Here is a 27,016-nt window from a genome sequence, read left to right on the forward strand (position 1 = left end):
GCGAATGGAACGTATCACAAATAAAAAATCAAGAGGACTTGAGATTAGAAATAGGAAAACTTCAGACTAAAATAACAGGGGTGAAAAACTTGGTAAAAGAAATGAAAACCTGGGAGCTGGAGAGATAGTTCAGAGAGGTAGGGTGTTTGCCTTGCATGCAGAAGGATGGTGGTTCGAATCCCGGCATCCCATATGGTCCCCTGAGCCTACCAGGAGTGACTTCTGAGCATAGAACCAGGAGTAACCACTGAGTGCCGCTGAGTGTGACCCCCCCCCAAAAAAAAAACCCGAAATGAAAACCTCACTATAATGCTTCTCCAAAAGAGTAACAGTCGTGGAAGACAGAATTAGTGAGCTGGAAAATGAGATGCATAGCAACTCCATACAACAGACGAGAATGGAAAAGAGCCTCAAAACAAATGATCAGACATTGGGAAAAGTCCTCAAAGAATGAGAAAAGACAAAAACAGAAGTCTTTGATAAACTCAATAGAAACAACATAAGAATCATTGAAGTCCCAGAGACACAGGAAAAAAGTTCCCATGAAGATTCAATAATCAAGGACATCATCACAGAGAAACTCCCAGAGCTAAAACTCAACAGAAACAACATGAGATCCAAAGAAAAGTACCCCAAGACACATTCTAGTCACAATGACAAACTCCATAGATAGGGATGGATACTGAAAGCAGCACAATCAAAAAGGGAAATGATATTCAAAGAAGCATCCCTAAGATTTACTGTGAACTTGTCACAAGAAAGCCTCAAGGTCTGAAGGCAGTGGTGGGATGTAGACAAAACTCAACAAAATGAATGCATAGATAAGAGTACTTTACCCAGTCAGACTTACATTCAGGTTTGAAGGAAAGATACACAGCTTCACAGATAAACAACAGCTTAGAAACTTTACAGACCAGCCTTAGAGGATGAACTGAAAGATCTACTTTGGAAGTAGTAAAAAAAAATTTATAAAAAAGGATGAACATTTTCTAATAATTAAGGTATATATAAGAAAAGAAAGAAATAATACTCCTAGACAATTATGCACCCAGTGAGGGACCAGCAAAATATTTAAAACAACTATTAAAAAACTTGAAGGAAGATATCAATAACAACGCAATAATTGTGGAGATTTCAATACTGCCTTGTCACCACTTGATAGGGCAACAAGGCTGTACTAGCACTGAAAGAAGGATTGGAAGAAATTGGTCTAGTTGATATGTATATAGGTCTCTTCACCCCCAGAAGAATGGATACACATTCTTCTCGAATGTACATGGTTCATTCTCCAAAGTAGATCACATACTAGTCCATAAAGCATACATACATAAAATAAAGACAATAGAAATTGTACAAATTAACTTCTCAAACAATAATGCACTGAAATTAGAAGTGAATAACAAGCAGACACAGAGGGAAAAGTTTAACACCTGGAAATTAAATAGATTACTAAAGACAACCAGAGGATCTAAGACTAAATTAAAGAGGAAATCAAAATATTCCTGAAAACAAACAAGAATGAAAACACAAATAACCAGAATTTGTGGGACATAGTAAATTTGTACTAAGAGGATAATTTATAGCTTTACAAGCATCCATCAGGAAGGAAAAGGAGCGTACATAAATAACTTAATGTCACAGCTTAAAAAACTGGAAAGTGAACAACAAAATGAAGCAAAATGACTTAGTTCTTTGAAAAAAGTAAACAGGATCAATAAACTACTAGCAAAACTCACAAAGAAAGGAAGAGAGAGAAACTTAATAAACCAAATCAGAAAAGCGGCATATTACTATAGATACTACAGAAATTCAAAGGGTAATCAGACACTACTTTGAGAAACCCTTCAGTAGTTTCTTTATATTCTCTGTGGCATTTAAAAAGTTTAGCATATAGCAAGAATTTTCTTTACAATGTTCCTTATCATAAAGCATGAAAAATCTTATAAAACATTATATAAAATATAAATCTTATGAGACATTTTTCTTCAAGGAATCAAGTTTATGACAGTTTCCAAATTAATTGAAAATAATGAGTCAATAATTGCTACACTGAAAAAAATCCATACTATAAAGTAAATCCTTAGAATGTTTTCATTTCTCACTTGTGTGATTCATCTCTTAATGACTGATATAACTTCTGCTTATAAGGAGGATGCATTGTGAGCTATATATCAAGACTGTATTTGTGCTTATATTTGACTATATGAAAAATTACATTAAAAAAACAAGCTAGTTCGACAGGAGAGATAGCACAGTGGTAGGGCATTTGCCTTGCATGTGGCAAATCCGGGAGGGACCTGGTTCGATCTCCAGCATCCCATATGATCCCCCAGCCTGCCAGGGGTGATTTCTGAGTACAAAAGCCAGGAGTAGCCCCTGAGAGCCGCTGGATGTGGCCCAACAACCAACCAACCAACCAATAAATAAATAAATAAATAAATAAAGTTTTTTAAAGCTATTTTTCATCATGTGGATCAAGCAAAAGTATGTTTTTTAAATGACCTAAGACCTAAACACCTTAATACATAATACTTAAAATTCTTCAGAATTATTTTAGTAAAAATAACTTTTTAGCCATTAGTAAAGAGCTTTATATATATACATATATATGAGACTTTATAATTTTCTACTAGAAGAATACAACTCAAAAACGTTGCTAAAGTGCTGGAGCAATAGTATACCAGGCAGGGTGCTTGCCTTGCATGGGGCTGATTGATACAATTCCTGAAATCCTTTGTGGTTCCCCAAGTCCACCATGAGTGATCCCTGAGCACAATGCCAGGAATAACCCTGAGCATTACTGGGTTTGCCTATCCTCTCTCCTCCTCCCCCAAAACATACCTATACATTTAACTAGGAGCTGAAATACACAACAACAATCAATAACTAATTTCATTTTTTGTATAATTAGAGAATAAATGAAATTGTTAAAAAAATTCCTAGGGTGGAGTGACAGTGTAATGGTGTTTACTTTGTACACACTAACCCACTAACCCAGGTTCAATCCCTGGCACCTCATATGATTCCCCAAGTTCACCAGGAGTAATCTTTGAGCACAAAACCAGGAGTAAGCCCTGAGCACTGCTGTATATGACCCAGAAACAAAAAATAGACAAAAACTAAAACAAAACCCTAACTTTTGACCTGATAGATATATAACTATTCTGTAAGGATAGTACATATATATTCTTATACTGGCACATTATTATGCCTAAACATTTACTATGTATTTACCCTACTCAGACCAAAAGGTTTTAGTGATACTTCCCAGAAAATTCTTTCTCTGGGGTCATTAAATGCTGAACTTATTATATATGCACATTTATATAGCTACTCTATGAATTTGTTACTATGGAACGAATGCCCAGTTCAGTTCCCAGCACTATCTTCTCCCAAACACTCAACCAAGAGCCTCAAGCATCGCCATATGTGGCCCAAACTCTCATATAATGTAAACATTGAAAGTTTTTTTACTTAGTAGGCATTTCTATGGAGAGTAAAAATGCTCTTTCAGTAATGAATCTTTCAGTATATGACCAAAAAGAATGCTCCTCTGATAACTTCAATCAAAACATAGAAAATACTCTTACTTTGTCTATAAAAGCTTACCTATATGTTATACTATCTACACTTAAAAATTCAATTTATTTTTAACTTACCAAAATCACATAATTTCAAAACATCATTGTGGCTGATTAAAAGATTTTCTGGCTTTATATCTGGAATATCAAAATATAAAACACATTAATATTTTTCATAGACTGCTGATTGACACTGTTAGATCATAATAATGATACCTAATTAGAAATCTTCAGAATATTGAGGAACATATTTTATGCTCAAACATTGAAGTTTCCATTAATTTATTTGTGAGAAGCATGTACACCGCCATTTTAAAACTGTTTTCTATTTAAATCTTAAGAGGATCAATTTGATCTCCAAAAGGAATTCAAGAATGATTAATCTAACAATCGTTCAATGAACATTTTACCTTACAAAACACTGTTTTCTACAATTTTTGTGTATAAAATGTAAAATATTCACTTCCACAAAATAACTTGAAATCGCATATTGAAGTCAGGATTATAATTACTGTGGGAAAATACATGAAAGATAAAATTTGTCAAGATTTTGTGTATAATGTATATTATGCTTTCTTTAGCTTTTCCATCTGATTCACAATTATAAATGTATAATGCTGAACCCATATTGGATGAGTCAAGATAAAATTTCTCATTTTTTCCATGTCTCTTTTACAGATGAGGTAGGAGTTAAGAAATAGAAATAAACAGAAAGCGCCATTTAATTCCTCCTTGGGAGGTCATATACCTCCTTGGGAGGTATCTCCCAGTTCTAGTTTTAAAGTACCTCTCATCTAAATCACTATGGCAGGTGATACAGCTAGTTTACAACCACTGATTTGTTAAACCATTAACAAAATAATAGAGCCACTAAGAAGTTGCACCAAAATGAAATTTTTGATAACATCCTAAAACTGTAGTGCTATTAAAATCATTAGCAATACCTTAAATAGAGTTGACAGGGAGATCTATCCATAACATTAAAACGAGAAATATAAGCTGTGTCTCTCTTGAAGTAATAGAATCTGGCATGCCTCACACAATCTTTAAGCTATTTTTACAGTGAGACTATTCTTAGAGGGATAGCCTCGTGTGCAAAATAGTTAACTTAAAATGCAGTATTCTTTTATCTGGTAATTCAAAGATGAGAATTACATATTGCAATATTTTCTGATAAACATCCTTTAGCCTCATTATTTTGATAAATTTATGTTCCATTATGATAAAAAATTTTGGAATGCAAGAGAGATAACCAGAAGACAAATGGTTTAATGTCAGCAATGGTGCCCAGCAAGTCATTTCCCTTTCACTGCTATAAACCATCTTGACTTTTTTTTTTCTTTTTGGTTTTTGGGTCACACCCGGTAGTGCTCAAGGGTTACACCTGGCTCTATGCTCAGAAATCGCTCCTGGCAGACTTGGGGGACCATATGGGATGCCGGGATTCGAACCACTGTTCTTTTGCATGCAAGACAAATGCCCTACCTCCATGCTATCTCTCTGGACCCACATCTTGATATTTTTTGTTTTATTTTGGGGCCACACCTGGTGATGCTCAGAGGTTACTCCTGGCTACACACTCAGAAATCATTCCTGGCTAGGGGACCATATGGAATGCAGGGGGATCGAACTGCGGTCTGTCCTAGGTCAGCGAGTGCAAGGTAAATGCCCTACGGCTTGCACCATTGCTTCGGCCCCATAAACCATCTTGACGTTAAAGGATGAAGTAAAACAGTTCATGGAAGAATAAGCATTTTTTTAATGCAAGACCAATCATGCCTGCCAACTGCAAATAATGCACTAATAGGCAAGGAAAAGCAGAAAGTGAGGCATATACCAGAAACTGTAGTTGTCGATAGGAGTCAAAAAGTTAGGGGTTACCTCTAATGCCTGATTCTAGGTTGTTTTACATTACTGGGCTTACTGGCAGGACACACACAAAAAAAAAAAACAACAAAAGACTGTGCACCAATGCATTTTCTTCCTTCAAGTTTGTTTGTTTTTTTAATCTCACTGCATGTGCCCATGTTCTATGTTATAACAACATAGAAGATACTGTAATACCCAAATACACTTGCAGAAGGAGACTTGGAGACCAAACTTGGAGACTACTATTCTAGCCTAACACTACTGATTGTATATAATTTATATATATTGGCAATGCCTTTATTTATTTTTTGGCAGTGCCTTTAGAAATAGTAGAGACACCACAGCAGTAGGGCATTTGCCTTGTACATGGCTAACACAGGACAGACCTGGGTTCTATTCCCAGCATCCCGTATGGTCCCTCGAGTCTGCCAGAAGCGATTTCTGAGCACAGTGCCAGGAGTAACCCCTGAGCACTGCCGAGTGTGGCCCAAACAAACAAACAAACAAACAAACAAAAAAACCTGGAAATATTCTTCACAATGTGATAGAGAAAATATTTTATTGCTCACTTTAATTGACGTTTAATATGTCTTCTTGAAAAGAATACTATACTCACCTCTATGCACAATATCATTCTTATGGCACCAGTGAATAGCTTTGATTAGCTGATAGATATAACTTTTTACTTTATCAGGTGGAACACCATTTGGCATTTCTTCCAACAATTCAAGCATATTCTAAGAATCAAATAGGGGTCCATTAATTTCAAGAATGCAGTAGGTCCATAAATCATATATTATCAATCTATAAAGCAACTTATGTAATCCATTGAATACACATTATATATATTTATTGTTCTACTTTACAATCTTTTTCATGCAGAAGCATAAACTGTATAAACTAAGTCCATTGTTAAGAGAAATTTCATTTTTAGTATACCCCAATGCTGTTTCATATAATAATACTGTACACTTTTCACTCTTTCTAAAACCTTTCAGTCATCATTTAAGCTAATTTTGAGGGAACCCTAACACAAAATAGAGATAAGAAGCTGTAATGCATTATCTCTAATACATATGATAGAAAATGGAGTCATTTTAGCATAGGGTATGCGTATCTTTAATAAAACCTGGTAATGAAATCAAACCTGAAAATATCTCTGGGAGACCTGGAAAACAGTCTTAAAATACACAGTATAAAAATTAAAACAAGATAAAAATGTTATTGAAAATTCACAATGCTACATCTATAAATGTCATAAGTTTATGTTAAGATATTAATTAATTCCAAAGGAAAATTATTAATATCAATAATCCATTTTAAGCTAGCATATGTAGAGCTAAAAACTTAGAAACACATAAGTTTCTGGCCCTGCAATATACAGGCCTTACCACTAAGGAGATGATAATTTGTAGAAAAGAGACATGATTTTCAAAGTATACCAGAGACAAATACTGTACAGCTTTTATTTCTCATCCTCATCAGTAATAATTTTGCACCCATTTTCCTATTTCTACATTTATATTTATAAGTTATACATATATGCCCTTCAGTTAATCTGTATGCATGCATAAAGAAGATATTGTTCCCTTTGGTATAAAAAAATAAAACAAATAAAATTACAATTTTTTAAATCTACAGATTGTAAACCAAACAATATTTAATATTTTAGTTTGAAGTATTTAAAAGTAATACAAATATTTTCATGAAGTAGAAACTTTAAGCAGACTATGCTGATTTTCCAGATTAACTAGATATTTCCACTTCCTCTAAAAATACAATAACTAGACCCAAAGCACAATTTTAGCTTATTGTTTCTTGATGATCACCCAGGACAATTATTGATATAAGGTCTGTGTATCCCTGGGGCAAGGAAGTTTCTGATAACTCAAAGAGGGCCCATGAAATAAAAACATATATTCATAATCAGCTGTTTGCCTTCTAAACTATGTTTGGACTTATATGCAAAGCAGCAATAAATAAATAAACAGGTATTACCTCAGTATGAATCAGCATATAACACTCATCAATGTCAATACCCTCACAGTTTAAAATAATTTTAGAGACATCTTTGACAAAGAAGTCAAAACTATTTTATATTTCAATTACTGAATCTAAACCTTTCTAAGACTCCATTATAAAATGAGGAATATGCATACTATATATTCTTTTTTTTCTGATTTTTTTTGGGTCACACCCATTTGATGCTCAGGGGTTACTCCTGGCTAAGCGCTCAGAAATTGCCCCTGGCTTGGGGGGACCATATGGGACACCGGGGGATCGAACTGCGGTCGCGGTCCTTCCTTAGCTAGCGCTTGCAAGGCAGACATCTTACCTCTAGTGCCACCTCACTGGTCCCGCATACTATATATTCATTAATGTATATAAAGTATATATTTTTACACATCTACACATAGTTATATATCATATATAATGTATGTAATGAATATACATGATGTAGCACTTTTCCTGAAAAAATATTGGGAAAATCCATGGAATTGTAAGCTAAACTAGCCACTTTGGGGGAAATACCACTTAGAAAAAGAATGACACCTGTATATTTATGCTAACGTACAATTAGTTTATTAATAATTATCATTAATAGATATATGATACATAAATAAAAACCTTGAGTGTTTCCCACATTTTAGAGTATAAAATACCAAAATTTTTGCTGTATAAGATGCACCTGATGATAAGATACACATAGTTTTTAGATTGCCCCCCCCTTGCACTCAGACTCCAGCTCCAGGTGGCGTTCACTTCATAAGATGTACTTTTTTGGGGGAAAAATATAGCAGTTCTAAGTAAAACTGGTATTCCAGCATGGCTTTACAATTTTGTTCCTGCCATTCAAGTTATATGCACAAAAAAGATTGTGAGTAGGGTACTTGCCTTGCATGTAGCCAACCAGGTTTTAGTCCCCAGTACCCCATATAGTCCCCAGCACTGCCAGGAGTGATCCCTGAGTGCAGAGCCAGGAGTAAGTTCTGAGTATTTCTGGGTGTAGCCCAGCCATTCAGGTTCTGTTTTATTTTATGATGTCACAATACATTACAGTTTAGTATTTCTCAATCTTTTCCTAACTTTGACCCCTTTCCAACCTTGTTTCCTTCTTTTGGATCCCTACTATCATTTGGTACCCTGGTATCATGCCATGCTCCCCCCACCCCCCATTTACATGATTTTCACCTTAGCTCCTTTGCAATATCCTGGGAGCCCACAGAGGGCCCTATGGTTCTCAACTGAGCAATGCTATTATAGTTGTTACGGTTTCGGAGAGATGTATACACTATCAGAAATACAGTCAAAAGATCAGTATTCAAAAGACAATGATCTTACCTCTAAATAATGAAGTGAATATATGAATATATCGTAAGTTAAAATAAATGTACAATTTACTTATTTCTTATGACTGCTCACTAGAATTGCCATTTCAAATGAAATGCATCAGAGGACCCAAATGCACTGGATGAAAACAGGACTTTGGGATATAAAAATAAAATTGTACCTCTTGTTTCAAATTCAACTCTAAATTCCTCTGTGCAAAAAGAAATGCCTCCTGATATCCAATCTTCGCATACTCCCCCTAGAATGCTATTTGAAAGTGAACTATAAGTAACCAAAACAAAGAGTACATTTCCCTTCTGCCTTACAGTTAGTGCGATCATGTAACCAGGTCCTGGACAATGAGGTATGACAGCTGGAGCTCCATCTTGATCTGAGGATAAGGGTCATATCTCAAAGGTGGTGGGAAAAAAGGCAGAAGCAAGCTACATTGCCTAGTACTGTGAAATAAAGTTGACCTACTGGTACTGTGCTGCCTACCTTTGTATTGAAGGAAGAAAAAAAAACTTCTATTTTGTTTAAGATATTGTAATCCTGTATTTTTAAAACCCTTTAGCACAAAAGAACATTTTTTCCTGCCCTTTGATACTCATTGTTAATCCTTTGGCATTGTCACTAATGAGAGGATATGCTTGTCATATTCTACTGAAAAATCACAGGGTCAAGGCAACAATCTCAAGTCTTATATGAAGAATGATCACATTTGGGTAGCTGTTCTGCCACTTATCAGCAGCGATAATTCAAACCCTCTATGCCATCCATTTGTTCATTCTAAATTACTATTAATTGTGAACAATTACCATGCATAGGATAGAAATAAAAATGACAATCAAAAATAGATCTGTCAGAGTTTTATTATTTGGCAATGAAAACTGAAAACTGCATGATTATTTTTGACAACCAAAAATAATTTAAAGAACATACAATTTGACAGCAATCGCTTTTTTCTTAAAAAAATCTTAAAATAATATAAAATTCAGGGGCTGCAGCAGTGGTACAAGCCGTAAGGCATCTGTCTTGCTTGCGCTAGCCTAGGATGGACCATGGTTCGATACCCCGGCATCCCATATGGTCTCCTGAGCCAGGAGCAATTTCTGAGTGCATAGCCAGGAGTAACCCCTGAGCATCACCGGGTGTGGCCCAAAAACCTATATATACATATACATATACATATATATATACATATAAATTCAGTTTTATTTGATGAGGAAGGTCCCTTAAGGAATGCCTAAATGGACAAAGATTTGGAGGAGAAAGCTACATAAAATAATATTATAAATGTCAAAAAAGCTTTGTACTATTTTTAAAGTTTTGCTTGTTATGAAATAACTATATAATTTGTTAATTAGACAATAACTTGTAGAGAAAGGATTCATTAAAAAGCCCATTGGTAGTCAATGACCTTAGCAACTTTGCTTGGCTTCTGTCATGATCATGGTGGTGGTAGTGGGGATACTATCATTTCTATCAAAACAAAACAAAAAAACACACTTGGGAATTAATATTTCCAGTCTTACTCTTAGAAAATCCTCAGGAACTCAGTAGAAGCTATTGTAGAAACCTCTAGAAGATTCATCTGGTTCCAGTTTATTCAAGGTACAGAAGTTCTTGACAAAAACCAAACTGCTGTAGGTCAGCTAGTCTTTAGGAAAGTCAGTGACAGACAATATTGATTCCCGCAACAAACATTGGCCCTTGGGTCACATCATTAAAAATGTCACTAAGCAGCTGACAACTTATTGAACAGCTGACAATTTTAGGAATGACACAAAAGTAAGGGCATACGCAACCTGAGCAATGCTGCTTTTCTTCTTTACCCCCATGCTGCCCAATCTTTTCCTTGAGGTCTCCTCTACCTCCCTCAGGACAGCACTTTCTGCCTCCAGACATCTGTTTTTCTCTAAAGGAAAAGCACTGAGAGTTCACAAGAGGCTGTTTCACGAGTGCACTCATTCTCCACTGAGGTCTCATTAAAACCACCAACCTGTGCTTGATGTCTTCCACCCACCTCTGTCATCCTGCCCTATCGTTATTGATTTCATTAGCTCTCTCAAAGTCCTTCCTCGGGTTTAATTAAAATGAGCTGAGTCCAAAAAGTTCTCTAAGTTAGACAGAGATGCTGGCTTTAGAAGTCAAATGAATGCTTTATTATTTAAACTCTGTCTTATCTCTCTGTACAAATTATACATCTTAAAATATAGTTCAGGTCTTCTGATTGCAGACAATACTTTCATTTTTAAAATGCTCAGTGTAAGAATATATTGACAAGTCAGACTCTCATGAATAGTATTTCCCAGACACAGCCCTTAAAAGATCTGGGCAAATCCCCATTGTATCAATTAGTGACTTACCTTCTCCACATATTCAAACACCAAGTAGAGTTTTCCCCTGCGTCGAAAGGCTTCCTTCAACTCCACAATGTTTTCCTGCTTGAGAGTGCGGAGCATTTTAAGCTCCCGCAAAGTCGTCTCTTTGACTTCTTCATTTTCTAGAATGAAACAACAAACAGGGTCATAGCTACCCTTCAAAGCATTCAAGAACACTAAAATCACTTTCCATGTCGGGTACTTCTACATAAGAAGTCGAGGGAGAGAATAGAACCAGCCCATTTCTTGCTCAAAAGATGAAGAATTGGAGACCGGAGCAATAGCACAGCAGTAAGGCATTTCCTTGCACTCGGCCAACACAAGACAGACCCCAGTTTGAATCCAGGCATCCCATATGGTCCCCCAAACCTGCCAAGAGCAATTTCTGAGTGCAGAGCCAGGAGTAACTACTGAGCTCAGCCAGGTGTGACCCAAAAACCAAAACCAAAACAAAAAGATGAAGACTTAAAAACACCCAAATGTAGGTTCTACTATGTTCTCAAGATAATGTTAATAAGGATAAACCAACATCATTGCTGACTAAACTATGTCTCTTGAGGACTGGCATTTTTTTTTATCAAATATTACTTTGCTTTACATGGCAATTTCCAAAACCTTTTGATATTGAGAGAAGCCTTAAGTGAAGAAGTGAGGCTTTTATTATACTCCTTATATAAAGTATGAGTCAAACACAATCTTCCAGACAGGACATACACATTTGCTGGCATTTTCTCTCATGCGACATACTAGGGAAGAAATCTGAAAGCTTAAGAGGGAATCAGCCATCTCAGTCTCCTGAGCTATGCAGCATCTGTAGCAGTTGGTATTTTTAAGTTGGACCTAAAGTTTTGGCTTCAAAGAGCAGTTTCTTCCTTGAGCTATGTGTGAGCTTCTCCAGTGAGCAGAGGTCATACACTAGGCGGCCAGGATGCAGCTCACGGTCAAGTTGCAGGACTCCTAAGAGCTTCTGATCTTTGTGAATGGCAGCTGCAGCAGGATCCTGCTGCTCTCCCCCCAAGGCATGTCCATCTGTCTGTCCCAGATGGTGTAGCTATACCAAGCTGGAGCCCTTAAGCTGAGTCAATATACCCTTCCATGCTACCAAATTCTTTCCTACTAACCTCTACACACAAAGCAAGGACAAAAGTCACATTAACGCTATAGGAGTTGTTGGCAGCAAGCGAGAAAGGTGAACTTTCATTCACAATGAGTTTCTTTTGTTGGCCTTGAGAAACAGGAAAGAGGTCACAGCACCTGTCTTCCAATGCAGCCAACCCTCATTTGATCTCCAGCAATACAGAGGATCCCCTGAGCACTACCAGGAATGACCATGAGCATAAAGCCAGGAATAAGCCCTGAGCACTACTCGGTGTGTACGTACTCTGCAAAATGAGTTTTTGTGATAGCTTGAGACTTAGTTGAGAAATTTTACCACGGTGTTTACACATGGATAAACAAGGATATGTGCTCATAATTCTTTAAATGCAATGCTAAGGTCCAAATATAAAGATTTTTTTAAGTTTATGGCAAAACTTGATGTGCCATGAGACCACTTGGAGTCTCTGCCTCTCTTAGCTTGAATGTTGGGCTGAGGCTTTGGTGATAGAAGAAGATTGCAGGTCCTCTGGTACCAGGCCAGACCTGCGCTCTAACCCCCCTCAATTACCACATCATATTTGGCCCCAAGGTTTCAGGGGTCTCAAACTTGTGGCCCGCGGGCCATTTGCAGCCCTCCGTACAACATTTTGTGGCCCTGCCCTAGAGGAATCTTTTTTGTTTTGTTTTGTTTTGTTTTGTTTCAGTTGTTTGGGTCACACCCCCAATGTTCAAGGCTTACTACTGACTTTGCACTCAAGGATCACTCCGACTTTGCCTCCTGCGGCCCCCAGGTAAATTGAGTTTGAGACCCCTGTTAGACTAAAGCTCATAATCTTAGTTTGACAGTCAGAATCCAGGCCATCTACCAAATGAAAAGACCTGAATAGGGCCCAAGGAGGGCAACAGAGGTGGGTATCTAAGTGCAGTGTCAAGTGTACTGTTCAGATCGCATCAAGACCTCTTTCTGAACCCTCAAACTGAAGAAAGAGACATGGGCTCAGTGGCAGAGTATATGCCTTGCAGATATGAGGCTCTGTGGAAGAGAGAAGAGAAGGGAAGAGCTAGGAGGGAAAAGAGAGAGAGGAAGGGAAAGGAGAGAGGGAAGTATAGAGGGAGAAAGAGAAGTAGTCAGGGAGAGGAAGGAGAGAGAGGGAAGAGTGGGAGGGAGAGACTAGGAAAAGTAAAACCATAGCATCTGTTAACAAAGGGGCTCAGGACAGAGAGATAATAAAGGGCTTCAGTCATCCCCCAGGACTGCATATTGCTCCCTGAGTGCTCCACTGGGCACAAGCCAAAACCCTCTGGTCCAGAAGAAACAGAGCACAATGATCCTTCAGGCACTTCTTCCCAAACAAAACCTAAACCCAAACCAGAAGCAGGGACTCACACTCCTTTGTGAATAGGTTACACAAGATAATCTTCTCTCTTCCTTCAGAAATAAAACTGCTGGAGGAAGCTGGAGACAAGATTAGGAAAGGACAGAAAGAGGCACTGTGATCAGAAGACAAGAACTAGGGGCCGGAGAGATAGAACAGCAGTAGGGTATTTGCATGCAGCCTTGCCTGCAGCTGACCCAGGAGGGACCCAGTTCAATTCCCAGCATCTCAGATGGTCCCTCAGCCATCCAGGGGTGATTTCTGAGTACAGAGCCAAGAATAATCCCTGGGTGCTGCTGGGTGTGGCCCCCAAAACCCAATCAATAAAAAAAAAAAAAAGAAAACAAGAACTAGCAAGAGCCAAAGGCCAGAGTAAACATAAGCAACGAACCAGGCCACTTCAAATCAGAGGGCAGAAGAGGAAGAGCAGCATGGTGGGGATTTGCCCAGGGGAATGTGTGTCCCATGATCAGAGCACTTCCAGGGCTGGTTTAGCCGAGTGTGAAAGCAAAGAGGGCCTGCCATTGTGCATGTGGGGACTGAGCCAGAGCTACGAGGCTTGGGACTCTTTAAGAGCCTTTGAAAGGCTAACCCGCTTCTCTCCTCTCTAGCTAAGTTCCTCTCAGGGCTGAGGCTATGGCACTAAAATCCACCTCTAATACAAAACATAACCTACAGGTCTCAAGGAGCAGCAAGTGTTTTTTCACAGGGGAGTAATGCAATAAGAAGTGCATATTCATGACGGTTTCTGGTTTGTTCTGTCTGTCTCTCAGGCCCTTCTCCTCCCCTTCCTTCCCATCAGACTCCTTGATACCCAAATAGCTCCAAACTTGATTGGTCAACCTTGGAGCCTTATGCCTGTTCTCTCACCTAGATTCCCCATTCCGCCACCCAGACTCTGTAAGACTGGCTCGGTGAAGTTGTAGTTTAAATCGCCTCTCAAAAATCCTGTCCAAATCACTGAACCACAGGAAGCTTTTTCCCTCTTAGACCCTCTGAGGCTCAAAACATGTCTCTCCTGTCCAGCTCACCAGCAGCACTGATAAACGCTTTGTTAGCTGACTTATAGCTGTGTAGCCACCCCTGTTAAAATGAGAGTGCCAGGGAAACAAGTTCCTCCATTCAAGCACACACACCCTTTGAAGATACCAACATGGAGGGGCAAATAAATGCTCCCACAGAATACTGTGAATGCTGTCGTGAAGAAATCACTGCTCTGACCATCTAAAGGTAAGGAAGGCAGCAACCAATGACCAACAGAACTCTCAATTCTGAGTTCAGGAATTTCCATCTTCTGTATAGCTTCAGGCAATAAGACAAAGTGCATGTATTTTTCACCTATGCACCACTGCCCCTGGTTGTCTTCTACAATATGTGATTTATGGAAAATCAAGCCCCTCAACTGATAGCATTAATGGTCAGAAACACATATCTACTTGGTCATTAAAGGCCTCTGTAGGCTCTGCAGGGGCCGAGTACAAAAAGATGAAGCTGCATGAATGGACTTGGAAAGTTTTCTTCTATGTGACCATCAGCAAAAGAGAACAAGTCGAATGCTGTAGGATTTCACTGGACATCAAATGGTAAGACAAGGTTTAGGTCAGGTTTGTGCTTAGCACAAGCAGAGGTGGCAGCAGGAGAAATGGGAGGAAACCAGGAAACCAGATACAGATTTCAAGTCTTCTGATAATTACTCCAGATAAAATGTACAAAGTAATGACTACAGTTAACATGATGTTCTGTTGTATTTAAAAGCTGGTAAGAGAGCAGATCTTATAATAAGAGACATTTTATCCCTCATATTCCTAAAAATATCCTTTGGTCTTTTCCAACCTAATAATCAATAAATCATTTGTATTCATTAAAAGTTTGTAGCCTAAACTTCATTGACATTTTTGGCACTCTGTTATAGATTTTTCTTTCAAATCTAGACTGACCCCTTTCATTAAAATCAGATGTTGGAAGAAGAAAAGCAAGAAATGTATGTACACACACATACACTTACAAGATTGCCTAGCAAGGAGTGTCAACATCATCTCATTTGAGCCAATTCTATTTTAAGGAAATTAACTTTTGTCAGGCATAGGTTGAAGCACTAAGACAGCAATAAATGGTAACAGATGGGGAATAGACCTATTAATAATTCCATAAGGCACAAGTCGAATCAGCACACTTCATTTAGTTTGTAGATCCTACCATGTTTGTTTCTCTAAGTACTTCTTTGGCTCCTTATTACTAAAATTTTTATGGAAATTAGGGCACTAAAATGATCATATGATGACAAAGGAAGATACACCCTCATACGTACAACTCTCCCCAAAGGTTCAGAAAGTAAGAAAGCTCATCAATGAGGCAGTTTTTTGTGGTTGGTTTAGAAACCTTCTAAAGTAGAAGCAAAGGAAAAGGAAAGTAGAAAAGAAAAGTAGAAGAGGAAGAAAAGGAAAGATAAGATAAAGTGACGGAAAGTAGGAGAAAATAAAAGGAAAGTAGAAGAGAAAGAAAAGGAACTCCCACATGGGGAGGAAGTTCATATAGGACTAAGTTTAGTTTTAAAAGAAGATAGTAATAGCCACTGAAATGAGCATGACAAAAATCTCAGAATTCTTGAGTTAGGTCTCAAAACCAAGTCAGGAGGAACGCCATTCTCATGGTGACTAAAGAGTGTTCACACCACAGCGTCATGACACACAGCAAGGTGATCGAAAGCAGTTGGAGAGAGTGAGCTAGAACTGCCAAGGTCAGCTCTAGACTCCAAAATGACTTGGCTGGGAAACAAAGCAGCACAGTATGAGCAAAAGGAAAACTTAGTGACGACCCTTAAGGTACTACTTTGGTTCTGAAATCCACAAAATCCAAATGAAACTTTTGGCCTGGGGTTTATCCATCTCAGTTATAAGCCAAACTAGTTCTGCTAGATCAGTATTTCCCAAAATGGGTGCTACCACTCTGCAGGGGCTTCAGAGCCACTCAGAGGAATGGTAGAAATCTGATGGGCCAGGGAAGGAGGACACTTTGCTTGTTTGTTTATAGAAGGTAAATTTCTAGGAGAGTCAGTCATTTTTTCCCTAAAAATGGGGCAATAAGACAAGTAAGTTTGGGAACCTCTGTACTAGATGATCTCGAAAAGCTTTCCAGTTCCAACAGCTGGTATGTGTCTGGACACCTGCTTACCACTGAGGAGTTCCAGATTCATCCAAGTAGTAATTCTGATGAAGTTACATAAATGTTACTGAGGAATGATCCAAGAATAGGCTAGATAAAGATCAAATTTAAAGACACATACACATACAAAAGAAAAATATGACTTAGCTGTAAACTTGCCATAGGTGAATCAAAAATCCAGAAGGGATAGTCACTAAAGTAAAATAAAACCGTTTTTAAGATGATCACAGGGCTCCAAAGAACTGCAAAGGTAAGTGATGAAAAGAAGAAAATCTGAAGAACAGAAAGTCTTTTTTAACACTATTTTTAAAAAATTGTGGGCTAGGAAAAGTGATCCAGAAATAGCCATAACCTACTTTATGAAATCACCAACCTGGTATTTTTGTATTGTCAAGAGCCCCTCCCTCTATGGGCCTTTCTTTGAACAGGTATTGGGAGTGAGGAGAAGCCAAATTCTCCTTATATAAAAGCCTGGTGGGAGTGTTGTAGCTGAACATGGTCACACTGACCGAAGGAGAAAAATCGACAGGAAGCAACTAACATGATTCTGAATGGTCATGCCACTGTCATTGAAATGAAAAAGATGAGAACCCTTAAACCACTAGAAACAAAGTCCAAGTAAAAGCACAATAAATGTACGAAATGTACAAAATCATGAGAGATTTACAAGATCTTTTAGGATGCTCACACCATCCTAGAAGTTCTGAAGTCTTGAGAAAGATCTTTTCTAAATTTTTAAAAGGAAGCATTTAAATCATGCCAAGCCAGAATGCTCAACTTCAGTTAAATAAATTTAACCAAGAGGTGCAATATTCGTTAGAAAGTCTCTCCTACTGAGAATTGAATTTAGGAGTGAGATCACCAGCTTTTATTTGGTGCCAATACACAAATGAAGACACCAGTTTCCCCACTCCACAGGTCAGCCTAGAACTTACTAGTTTCTGGATACAAATACAAATAAAATAAGTTAGAGAAAAGAATAATCAAGTAAATATTTTTCCTGATTTAGAAAAATATGCCCATTCAAAAAGGGGGCAAAAATTCCCCCCAAAACTATCTACCATATTTTCAGGCATAGAAGATGACTGGGCATATAAGGCGAACCCTTGCTTTTCCTGTTAAAATATAGGGCTATATTTGCCATAGAAGACCACTTCTCTTTTAACGCGCACCAAATGGAAATTAAAAAATGTAAGAGAAAACGAGTAGAACCCTCAAAGGTTAACAGTGTATGTTTAGTAAAGCTAGACTTTGGAGTGCCAACAATCATTTTACATTTGTCATTTGTTGTGAGTGACTGTGATTTTTTTAATTGTGATCTACATTGAGAGCAGGGAGAGTGGGCTCCTCCAAGAGCAGCTGGCTGGGGTGCAGTGATTAATAGGACAACTAGAGGGAGAAAGAGCATCTCCTCTGTGTCCCATAAAAGTTGATCAGAAGACTGAGCACTGGAAAGCGGCATACCTGGCAGCTGGATGAGATGTGGTCTTTGGTAACTCAGCACCTCTGTGTGCCCTAAAAGATGAATCAGGACAAGCAGAGGACTGAGCACCAGAAAGCCACATTCCAGCAATGACAGCTGGCGGCTGGATGGGATGCAGTGCTTAGTAACTCAGCTCCTCTGTGTGCCCTGAAAGATCAATCAGGACAAGCAGAGGACTGAGTGATGATGCCTGGCAGCTGGATGGTATGTGGCGGTAAGATGGGGGCAGATCACTGATCTCTGAAGCTGGAGTAAGTCTCAGCATACCGTATACTGGTGTATTAAATGACCCCTGACTTTTAAGAAGTTTTTCCTAGGTTAAAAAGTCATCTTACACACCAGAAAATATGGTACCTATCCATAGAAACTCAAACAGCAGAACATTGGAATGGAAGCAGCAATCAGTGAATCATAAACTAACTCCCTGAGACAGCTCTTCACATATTAAGGCCCAGTGACAATCAGGGAAGATGTTTCCTCATCCCTCACCCAGTACCTTAGGAAAAGCACAAAGAAGAAAAGGTGTTGGCCTATCAGAAGATCCAAATGTTTGCCCAAACTAAATTCTAGACCATAGGTATCCTAAAGTTTGAACAAGTATGGATTTGAACTTGTTAGGCGAAGTTTCTTGAAGTCCAAATCAGTGTCCCTAGAGTATTTCACAAATTGAGGGTGGTAGGTATGTTTGCATGTATGAAGATCCAACAGTGACAGATTATCATCTGAAAATCTCTTTGGATGAGATTGGATTTAAAAGAAGGGTAAAAGATTTTGGTTAAATAGACTATCATGTGCAATCTGAAAATAGATATTTCCTACTTATCAGAAAATCCAAATCCTGAGTACAATTACCTGAGATTTCTGGTTGACTAGGTGGTGTTATTTAATTTTTCTTGATGAGAACTTACATTATCAGATAAACTAATACATTCAGGTTAGCGTTAGAAATTAAACATCTGGGGTCAGAAAGCTAGCAAAGGGTGAAGACGCATGTCTTGCATGAGCTTGTACAAGTTCAATCTATGGTACCACCTGGTCCCATAAAAATCTCTGAGGGGCAATCTTGGAGGCCCCTGAGGACCTCTGGGGTGGCCTGGGTAAGCACCTATACTAAAGAACCTTTGCAGCACTGCACCCTTGGAATGTAAATCAATGGCCCGGTTGGTTGGTAACTGCCAGGAGAGGCTGCTGGACCCCTGGAGCACCAATGGGGAGACCCCCATCAAAAATTAATTATTCTATACTCCACATTTATGATGACATATAAAGAAGCAAACATTATCAAAATAAGAAAACTAGGGGCCAGAGAGATAGCATGGAGGTATGGTGTTTGACTTTCATGCAGAAGGTCATTGGTTCGAATCCAGGCATCCCATATGGTCCCCGAGCCTGCCAGGAGTGATTTCTGAGCATGGATCCAGGAGTAAACCCTGAGCGCTGCTGGGTGTGACCCAAAAACCAAAAAATAAAAAATAAGAAAACTAGCAAAGTGATCTGACATTAAAATGTCAACATTCCAGTAAACATCCTCTCTTAAAAAAGGCCTTTTTACCTTGATCCCATGTGTAATATTTCAGGAAGATGCTGAGAAATAAGCTAACAGAGGGACTGGAGATTGGGTAGAGGGGTAAGGAACTCTCCTTGCAAGCAGCTGACTCAGGTTCAATCCCTGGCACTGCATATGTATGTCCTGAGCATTATTGGGTGTGAACCAAAATCCAAAGAAAAATAAAATAATCTGGAAGAGTTATATTGGCTACCAGGAAAAAAATTTAACTGGCAAGTATAAAGACAAATAGAAAACATACAAAAATAGAGAAACCTGAGTCCTTTATGTATTTTTTATTTAATTTTTTGAGCACCTAGCCGTGCTCAGGGTTTACTCCTGGCTCTGGGCTCAGGCATCTATCCTAGCAGTACTTTACAGGACCATATGCCAAAGCTTAAAGATTGAACCCAGGTCAAACAAGTACTAGAGAGGAGCCATGCCTATTGTACTTTCTTTGTACAATTGTATTTTGAGCCCTTGAGTTTGTTTTGTGTTTGATTGATCACACCCAGCAGTGCTCCGTGGTTACTCTTGGCAGGCTTAGGGGAACATACAGGATTCTGGGGAAGGAACCCAGGTCGGCTGCATGCAAGACAAGCACACTACCCACTGTGCTAGCACTCTGGCCTGGCCTTGTATATTTTTAATCACCCTCTTTTCAGGGCAAATGTCACTGAACATAGTTACAATTTTACTGTAAAAATTATCCCACTCTCTAAACAGGTAACACTTGATTCTTTATTGTAAGAAGTAGCAAAGAGTTGCTATCATAAGATAAATTGTATTAGATATAAGATAAACATACTTTTATTTTTTCAACTTTAAGTCAGAACCTTTCATTTACTATAAAATACTGGTTCTTATTTCAAAAAGTGACCTATTATCCTAGGATAATATAAGGATCTCTTGAGTTAAATAGCAATGAACTATAAAAGGTAGTTTTAAAAACATACAAATTTGTGAACACTTATGCATTTCAAAGAGAAAGCAGGAAATTATCATTTTAAAGCAAAAAGGTAATATTTTAATAAAATATCCTAGAAATAATTATTAAGAAGGTACTTGATTAGCTCAGTCATGGGTCAGGTCAAGTTCAGAGTCTACTTTATTTTAGAATTGCTTTTATAGGAGGATCACTTCACTATCTTCACAAAATTTTTTAAATATTGGATTTAGAAAAGCCACTAACATATCATGAGCATTTTCAAAATAAACAATAAAATGGGACTAATGAGAGATATATGGCAATTTAGGCGATATTATCATAACACTAGTTTGTTAATATAATCAGACTGATGAAAATTTAATATAAGAAGCTAATTCTGAACTATGTGCCTTATACAAGGTTTGAATGGAGATCTTTTATGCTAACTGAGTATGCTTTACTCTAAAAGGGATGTTCACCATGTATTTTCTCTTTCCATTAAGCAAAATTGCACTCTGGCAGAAGGAAAGAGTCAAGATAGAAGAGTATGAGATCCACAAGGCATAACTAGAAAGAACAGAAAAGTGTGCCGAAAATAATAGAGGAACAAAAAAGTTATGAGTAATCGGATATGTCTTCACAAAATTAGCATGGCAATGCTTGGGAAGTCCATCTGGAAGTACATATAAGGAAACCAGTGTCCATCTGCACAAATGTAGGGGATATGGCCACAGGCTTCTGAGTTATGCTAAAGGTCAGGCAGAGTTGTCTGTAGAGTTAAGTAAAGGCAGAACAAATGACTCCCATCAAGTCTCAACTCTTCATGCATTCCTAAGATGTCACAGCTAGAAACAATCTCTCTAGCCTCAGTATTCATTCAGGGATCAACTGCCTTCTATCCTGTATTACTGCTACTTACAACTTTTAGTTCTACAAATAGGTCATAAACTTCTTGAAAGTATCTATACCTGATTTACCTTCAGAGCACTTACAGCACTCAGCTCAGTGTTCAATGACTCTCAGCAGATCAACTATTGACAGTCATAGATAGTCTCATGATACAGAAACAAATGTGTTATTTCATTCACAGTGGCAAGAGCGGATGCACAGAAGACTAAGAATATGGGACTTAAATGTTGGCTTTCTTTTGGAGGTAATGGCATATATGGCCTAGATCGAACTACTTTTCAAAAACTTGATGACAGTTATTTTTGGTGGCAACTGATGCTTGAAGAAGGGCTTGAAAGATGACTTCACAGCCAGGAGTCTTTACAAAAATGTGAATGTGATGCTTTGATCCACAATTATAGTCACACTTTTTAGTAGATCACCATGTGTCTCGGCCACCTATGGTTGTCCCAAGGCCACTGCTCAAAGCTTATTCCCAATGGTCTCATAGTGGGTTGGCCTGGCTATACTGCTTCCCATGAAGAGTCTTTTATTCCTTTTAAGAATAAGCTAAAGCCTTTAAGGCTGCCAGGCCAATGTTTGGTAAGTTTTTCCACTGAAGTCCACATAGCTAGCACACCAAGGTTGTGTTATATCAAATACTACTGACTATTTCCTCTGGACTTTGCTAGCAAGTGCTTTTTGTTATTTAATGTTTGCTCTGAGGTGAGGATGATGAAACTATCCATAAATATAAGGCCAATATCTTAAAAGTATTTAATAGAAATGTGTGTTGATGACAGCAGGTCTTAACATCTATTTTCATACTTCTGCTTCTATGTGAAGGTTGATGCTTCTTAAACCTGGAATAGTTTTTCCAGCGGCAGGTTGTGACTCATTAATAGTGACATCAATGTAGTGGATGTCACAATTATTTATATGCATTTATATAAGGACAGAAAATGGAGAAGCACACATTAGTAAAATGAGTTTGTTGATACTCTGAATTCCATTAAATAAAGAACACCATGTGGATATTAAGTTAGAATGTCACAATATTTCCATTTGGATCTCCATCAAAAAAGTTGGGAAAATGTTGCATAGAATTATTTAAAGGTCACTTACGTCCTTGCTAACAGTTTTCTACTTGACTGTCTTTGGATTACCAGTTGTGTAGATTTAAAACCTGAGAACTGGGGCCAGAGCGGTGGCACAAGCAGTAGGGCATCTGCCTTGCATGTGCTAACCTAGGACAGACTGTGGTTCGATCCCCTAGTATTCCATATGGTCCCCCAAGTCAGGAGTAATTTCTGAGGGTATAGCCAGGAATAACACCTGGGTGTCACTGGGTGTGGCCCAAAAATAAAAACAAAAAAATGAGAACTACTGAAAGACTTTATTTTAAATGTTCTTTTTTGCCATGGGGGTAATTTTAATATTTCACTTGATCATGTGGCCAACACCTCCAAGAGTGGTACCACTTCTTGAAAAGCTTTTAATTCTCCCAATGAAACTTTCTAAATATAAAATCAGGGACCAGAAACCACAGTAACCAATACCACTTTCATATACCACTTGCTATTTGTGTGACCCCCACCAAAGCATATGCTTCTGGTTCATTTGCCAACTCTGAGATTGGTCCACATCTCAACTAGAGATGAGCTCTCTCCCCTTTCGAGAAAAATGTGTTCTCTCTTGAGCTTGTAACTCTCTCGCCCACTCTCATTTTTCTCTAAATAAAGTTATTTCATGTAGTATTTTCTTCAAATATGTTTTCTTACTTAAATAATATTTATAAACCATGTGGAGAGCATGCCTTTTATTCTGTAAGATTTCCAATATTGGCTGTATTTTTTCAAATAAAATATGTTATTTTTTTGGTCACATCTGGCAATACTCAGGATAGGAACCAGGTGCTCAGGGAAGCATAGTGAATACCAGGGATCAAACTCAGGTCAGTCACTTTCAAGGCGAATGCTCTACCTGCTGTAATATTGCTATGGATTTTTTAATATCATGAGATGTTTAAAACACAGAAGCAACTGAATAATTTAAAGCAAAGCACAATAAACAAACCATATTCACGTTTTGACAACGTGACTTCAAAAATCACAGGAAAGGGAGTCAAACAAACCTAATGTCATTTCTTCCACATTCTCTTCACACACACACACAAAAAAAAAAAACTAAAGAAAAATATATACATACCTTCACTGTCCTTGAATTTCTTGATCGCCACAATTTCATGTGTTTCCTGCAAAAGAAAAGAACATAAGTAAATATTGTCTTTCAATTGGGAATCTCAAAGATCTGGTATTTACATTCGAAAAGAGAGGAATAGGAACTTGAAAACTGAAGATAGGTCATTCTTTTCCCCAAGCCCTCATTTCTTGGCTACAAAGTTTTCTTCATTATCATCCTGCAGACATAGTCAGGGAAGCAAAAGAAGAAAGGAAAGATGATTGGGGACAAAGAGCACAGACAAGGACAAATCAAAAATGAGTCAGTAGTACAATGCATTGACCCTACACCAACGTGTCAGTACAAATGGTGACAGACCAACAGTACTGTACTAGAAGCCACTGAAGTGGGTTAATGGGGATGTACTTTTTTAATGTCTGAAACCCAACTGCAAATATGTTTGTAACAATGGTATTTATATAAAGATATTATTTTAAAAATCGGCACCAAAAAAAGTGAGTTCTTGGAATCAGAAAAAAGACTTCTACAGTACTTGGTAGCTGTTAGTAGCAGGATGGCTTTTCTAAGTCACATTCTTTGGTTTACTTTCCAACAAAGCTAGTTGTGCACCAGTTCTCCACAGAGATAGTCATTTCATATTCAAAGTGGGATAAACATTGTCACCCAATTCTCTCACTTCCTTCCCTCTACTCCTATTTCATCCTCATCACCTGACATAGTTTGTGAGCAGAATGCTGTTTTAAAATATCACCCAAAGATATCTGAGATTTTGGTTGAAAAGGAACAAAATATGGTCTGAAAAGTAAATTGAAATGCTAAGAACATAGTACCACTAGACAGAATAACTTGAATCTAAGTCTGGTCTATAGAAGAAAATTTTTTTTTTAATTTTGGTAAAAGAATAAAGATTCTTCATATAAAGATCTTCTGAAATAGAAATAAAATAAAAACAAGCAAATATCTTCTGACTGGTTATGGTCTATGGTCTGTTGTTTGTTCTAAGTGGGAAAGATCTTGAGAAGGAATTTTTTTTTCATAAAACATTATGCTTCTGGCTGGAGACATAGTTCAGTGGTATGGCAAATATATGCTTGGCATGCTTGACACCCGGATTAACTACTGGGCGCCACAACGAAAGACAAAAGTTTTGTGCCTGCATCAAAACTCAAACTTATTAAAAATGGGACACAATTCCAGGCCATAGTCAAGAAGATACGATCATCAAGTGACTGATATAAATGTTCTTTTCAAAAGTTTCACTACAGAGTTGATCCAGGAAATGTTATTCTAAACTCTATTGAAAGTGTCACACATCTTTTTCAATTGCATTCTGTTAAAACTTGGTGTGACATTTTTTTTTAACTTGGTGTCACTTTTAACACACCTTCTTTAGTTCAAACTTGTTCCAATAACATGACTACAAATGTAAATGTATAGGTAGCACATTTATACTATCTTGAAGAAATCCATTAGGTTTCCCTTTCCCTCATATCTCATAATCAAAATTTCAATAGTAATCAGTGGCCTGAAGGGAAGATAACTATTAAATGTTGATTCTTTAATTATATCTTTCATTAAAATCATGAAAAATTCTCAACTCAAACATACATATAAAGAAACACATATATTCAATAAGGTTTATATGTTTACTTTTAAAAATGAGACAAAATAAAGCTTTCTATATACAATCAATTCAGTGGTGAAACATGAATGAATTGAGAGGAAAACTTTGGGGGATACTGTAACATTTCATTTTTCAAAACGTTGATAAAAATAACAAATTTATATAGAAAATATAAAATAATATAAAACTTATTTAAAAAGACTAGTTATAAAGGGAATATGAAGAAGAAATTAAAATTCTTAACCCTTGCAAACATTTTGGCATATTTTCTTCCCATATTTATTTCTGCTGGAAGAATGGTAATATATATTATGTTGTATGTTGCTTTTATTTCACTTAATTTTATGTGAGGAACCTTTTGACCTGTCATTAAATAATTCTTAAAATCATCTTTTTTAATGAATTATATATATATGAATTATAAAAGGAGTGTTGGGCCATACCTGGCAGTGCTCAGGACTTACTCCTGGTGGTACTCAGTGGACTATATGGGATGCTGAGGATCAAACTCAGGTAACATGCAAGGCAAGACCCCTATCCTGTGTAATATCTCTCTAGCCCCAGCATCTTGATATTTAAATAATTTAACTTCTTATTCACCTGTAATTTTAAATACAGAATTAATTTTGCAGTCTAAAGTTAATGATTTCTAAGCATTAACATTTCCAATACTCTTTATACCATGCATCTTTAGTCCTTTGTTATATTTCAGCATCTTTATATACACACTTAGATTTCTCTTTCAGAGTTTTTTTTTCCTTTTTGAGCCACACCCAGTGATGCTTAGGGCTTACTCCTGGCTAGGCGCTCAGAAATCACTCCTGGCTTTGGGGACCATATAGGACACCAAGGGATCGAACTGTGGTCTGTCCTAGGTTAGTACGTGCAAGGCAAATGCTCTACCGCTTGCGCCACCACTCTGGCCCCTTCTCTTTCAGAATTTTTATCTATTTAATCCTATTGGCCTGTTAATTCACATTTCAGGAGCAATTTAGATCATTGTAACTAACTATAAAATATTAATCTGGAGTTACAGATATCTTTTACTATTTTGTTAAACATATTTCTTCTTGGAACTATTTACCTACATTTAAAATTATACAGACATAAGCAATTATAGTTAGATATTTACATAATTTTCAATTTTTCATACATGAGTTATTATATTTATTATCACCTTAAAATTCTTTTTTTGGCTATGCCCAGAGGTGTTCACGGTTGTGACTGGCTCTATGCTCAGAGGCTATTTCTAGCAATTCCAGGAAACCATACTAGATGCTGGGGACCCATGTGGGGTGAGGGGCATTCAAGGCAAAAACCTGAACCCCAGGACAGTCTCACCAGCCTTATTCTATATTTATTTACATATTTAAATGACCTGAACGATTACAACCAGGTTACTTTCCATTGTAGTTTTCACTTGATTTGAGTTAGTATCTGCTCAATCAGTGTGAATCTTTGGATAACTTGCTAAGATAGTACCTCACTTCTACATAACTTCTACATAACTAAATATTCTTGCACATAAATGACACTTGGAAAAGC

At 37.5% G+C, this 27,016-nt stretch overlaps 1 protein-coding gene across 1 annotated transcript in view; it reads right to left on the bottom strand.

The window, feature by feature from the left end:
- CDKL5 (cyclin dependent kinase like 5) overlaps positions 1-27,016 on the bottom strand; it is a 155,319-nt gene that overhangs the window by 54,249 nt on the left and 74,054 nt on the right. The window contains exons 3-6 of the mRNA XM_049766783.1: positions 23,854-23,899; positions 11,150-11,286; positions 6,067-6,187; positions 3,660-3,719 (exon numbers count right to left, since the gene is read on the bottom strand). Of these exons, the coding sequence (XP_049622740.1) occupies positions 3,660-3,719; positions 6,067-6,187; positions 11,150-11,286; positions 23,854-23,899 (364 nt within the window). The remainder of the gene's footprint in view (positions 1-3,659; positions 3,720-6,066; positions 6,188-11,149; positions 11,287-23,853; positions 23,900-27,016) is intronic.

The sequence above is a fragment of the Suncus etruscus genome, chromosome X (assembly GCF_024139225.1).
Source record: "Suncus etruscus isolate mSunEtr1 chromosome X, mSunEtr1.pri.cur, whole genome shotgun sequence".
Taxonomy (NCBI): Eukaryota; Metazoa; Chordata; class Mammalia; order Eulipotyphla; family Soricidae; genus Suncus; species Suncus etruscus.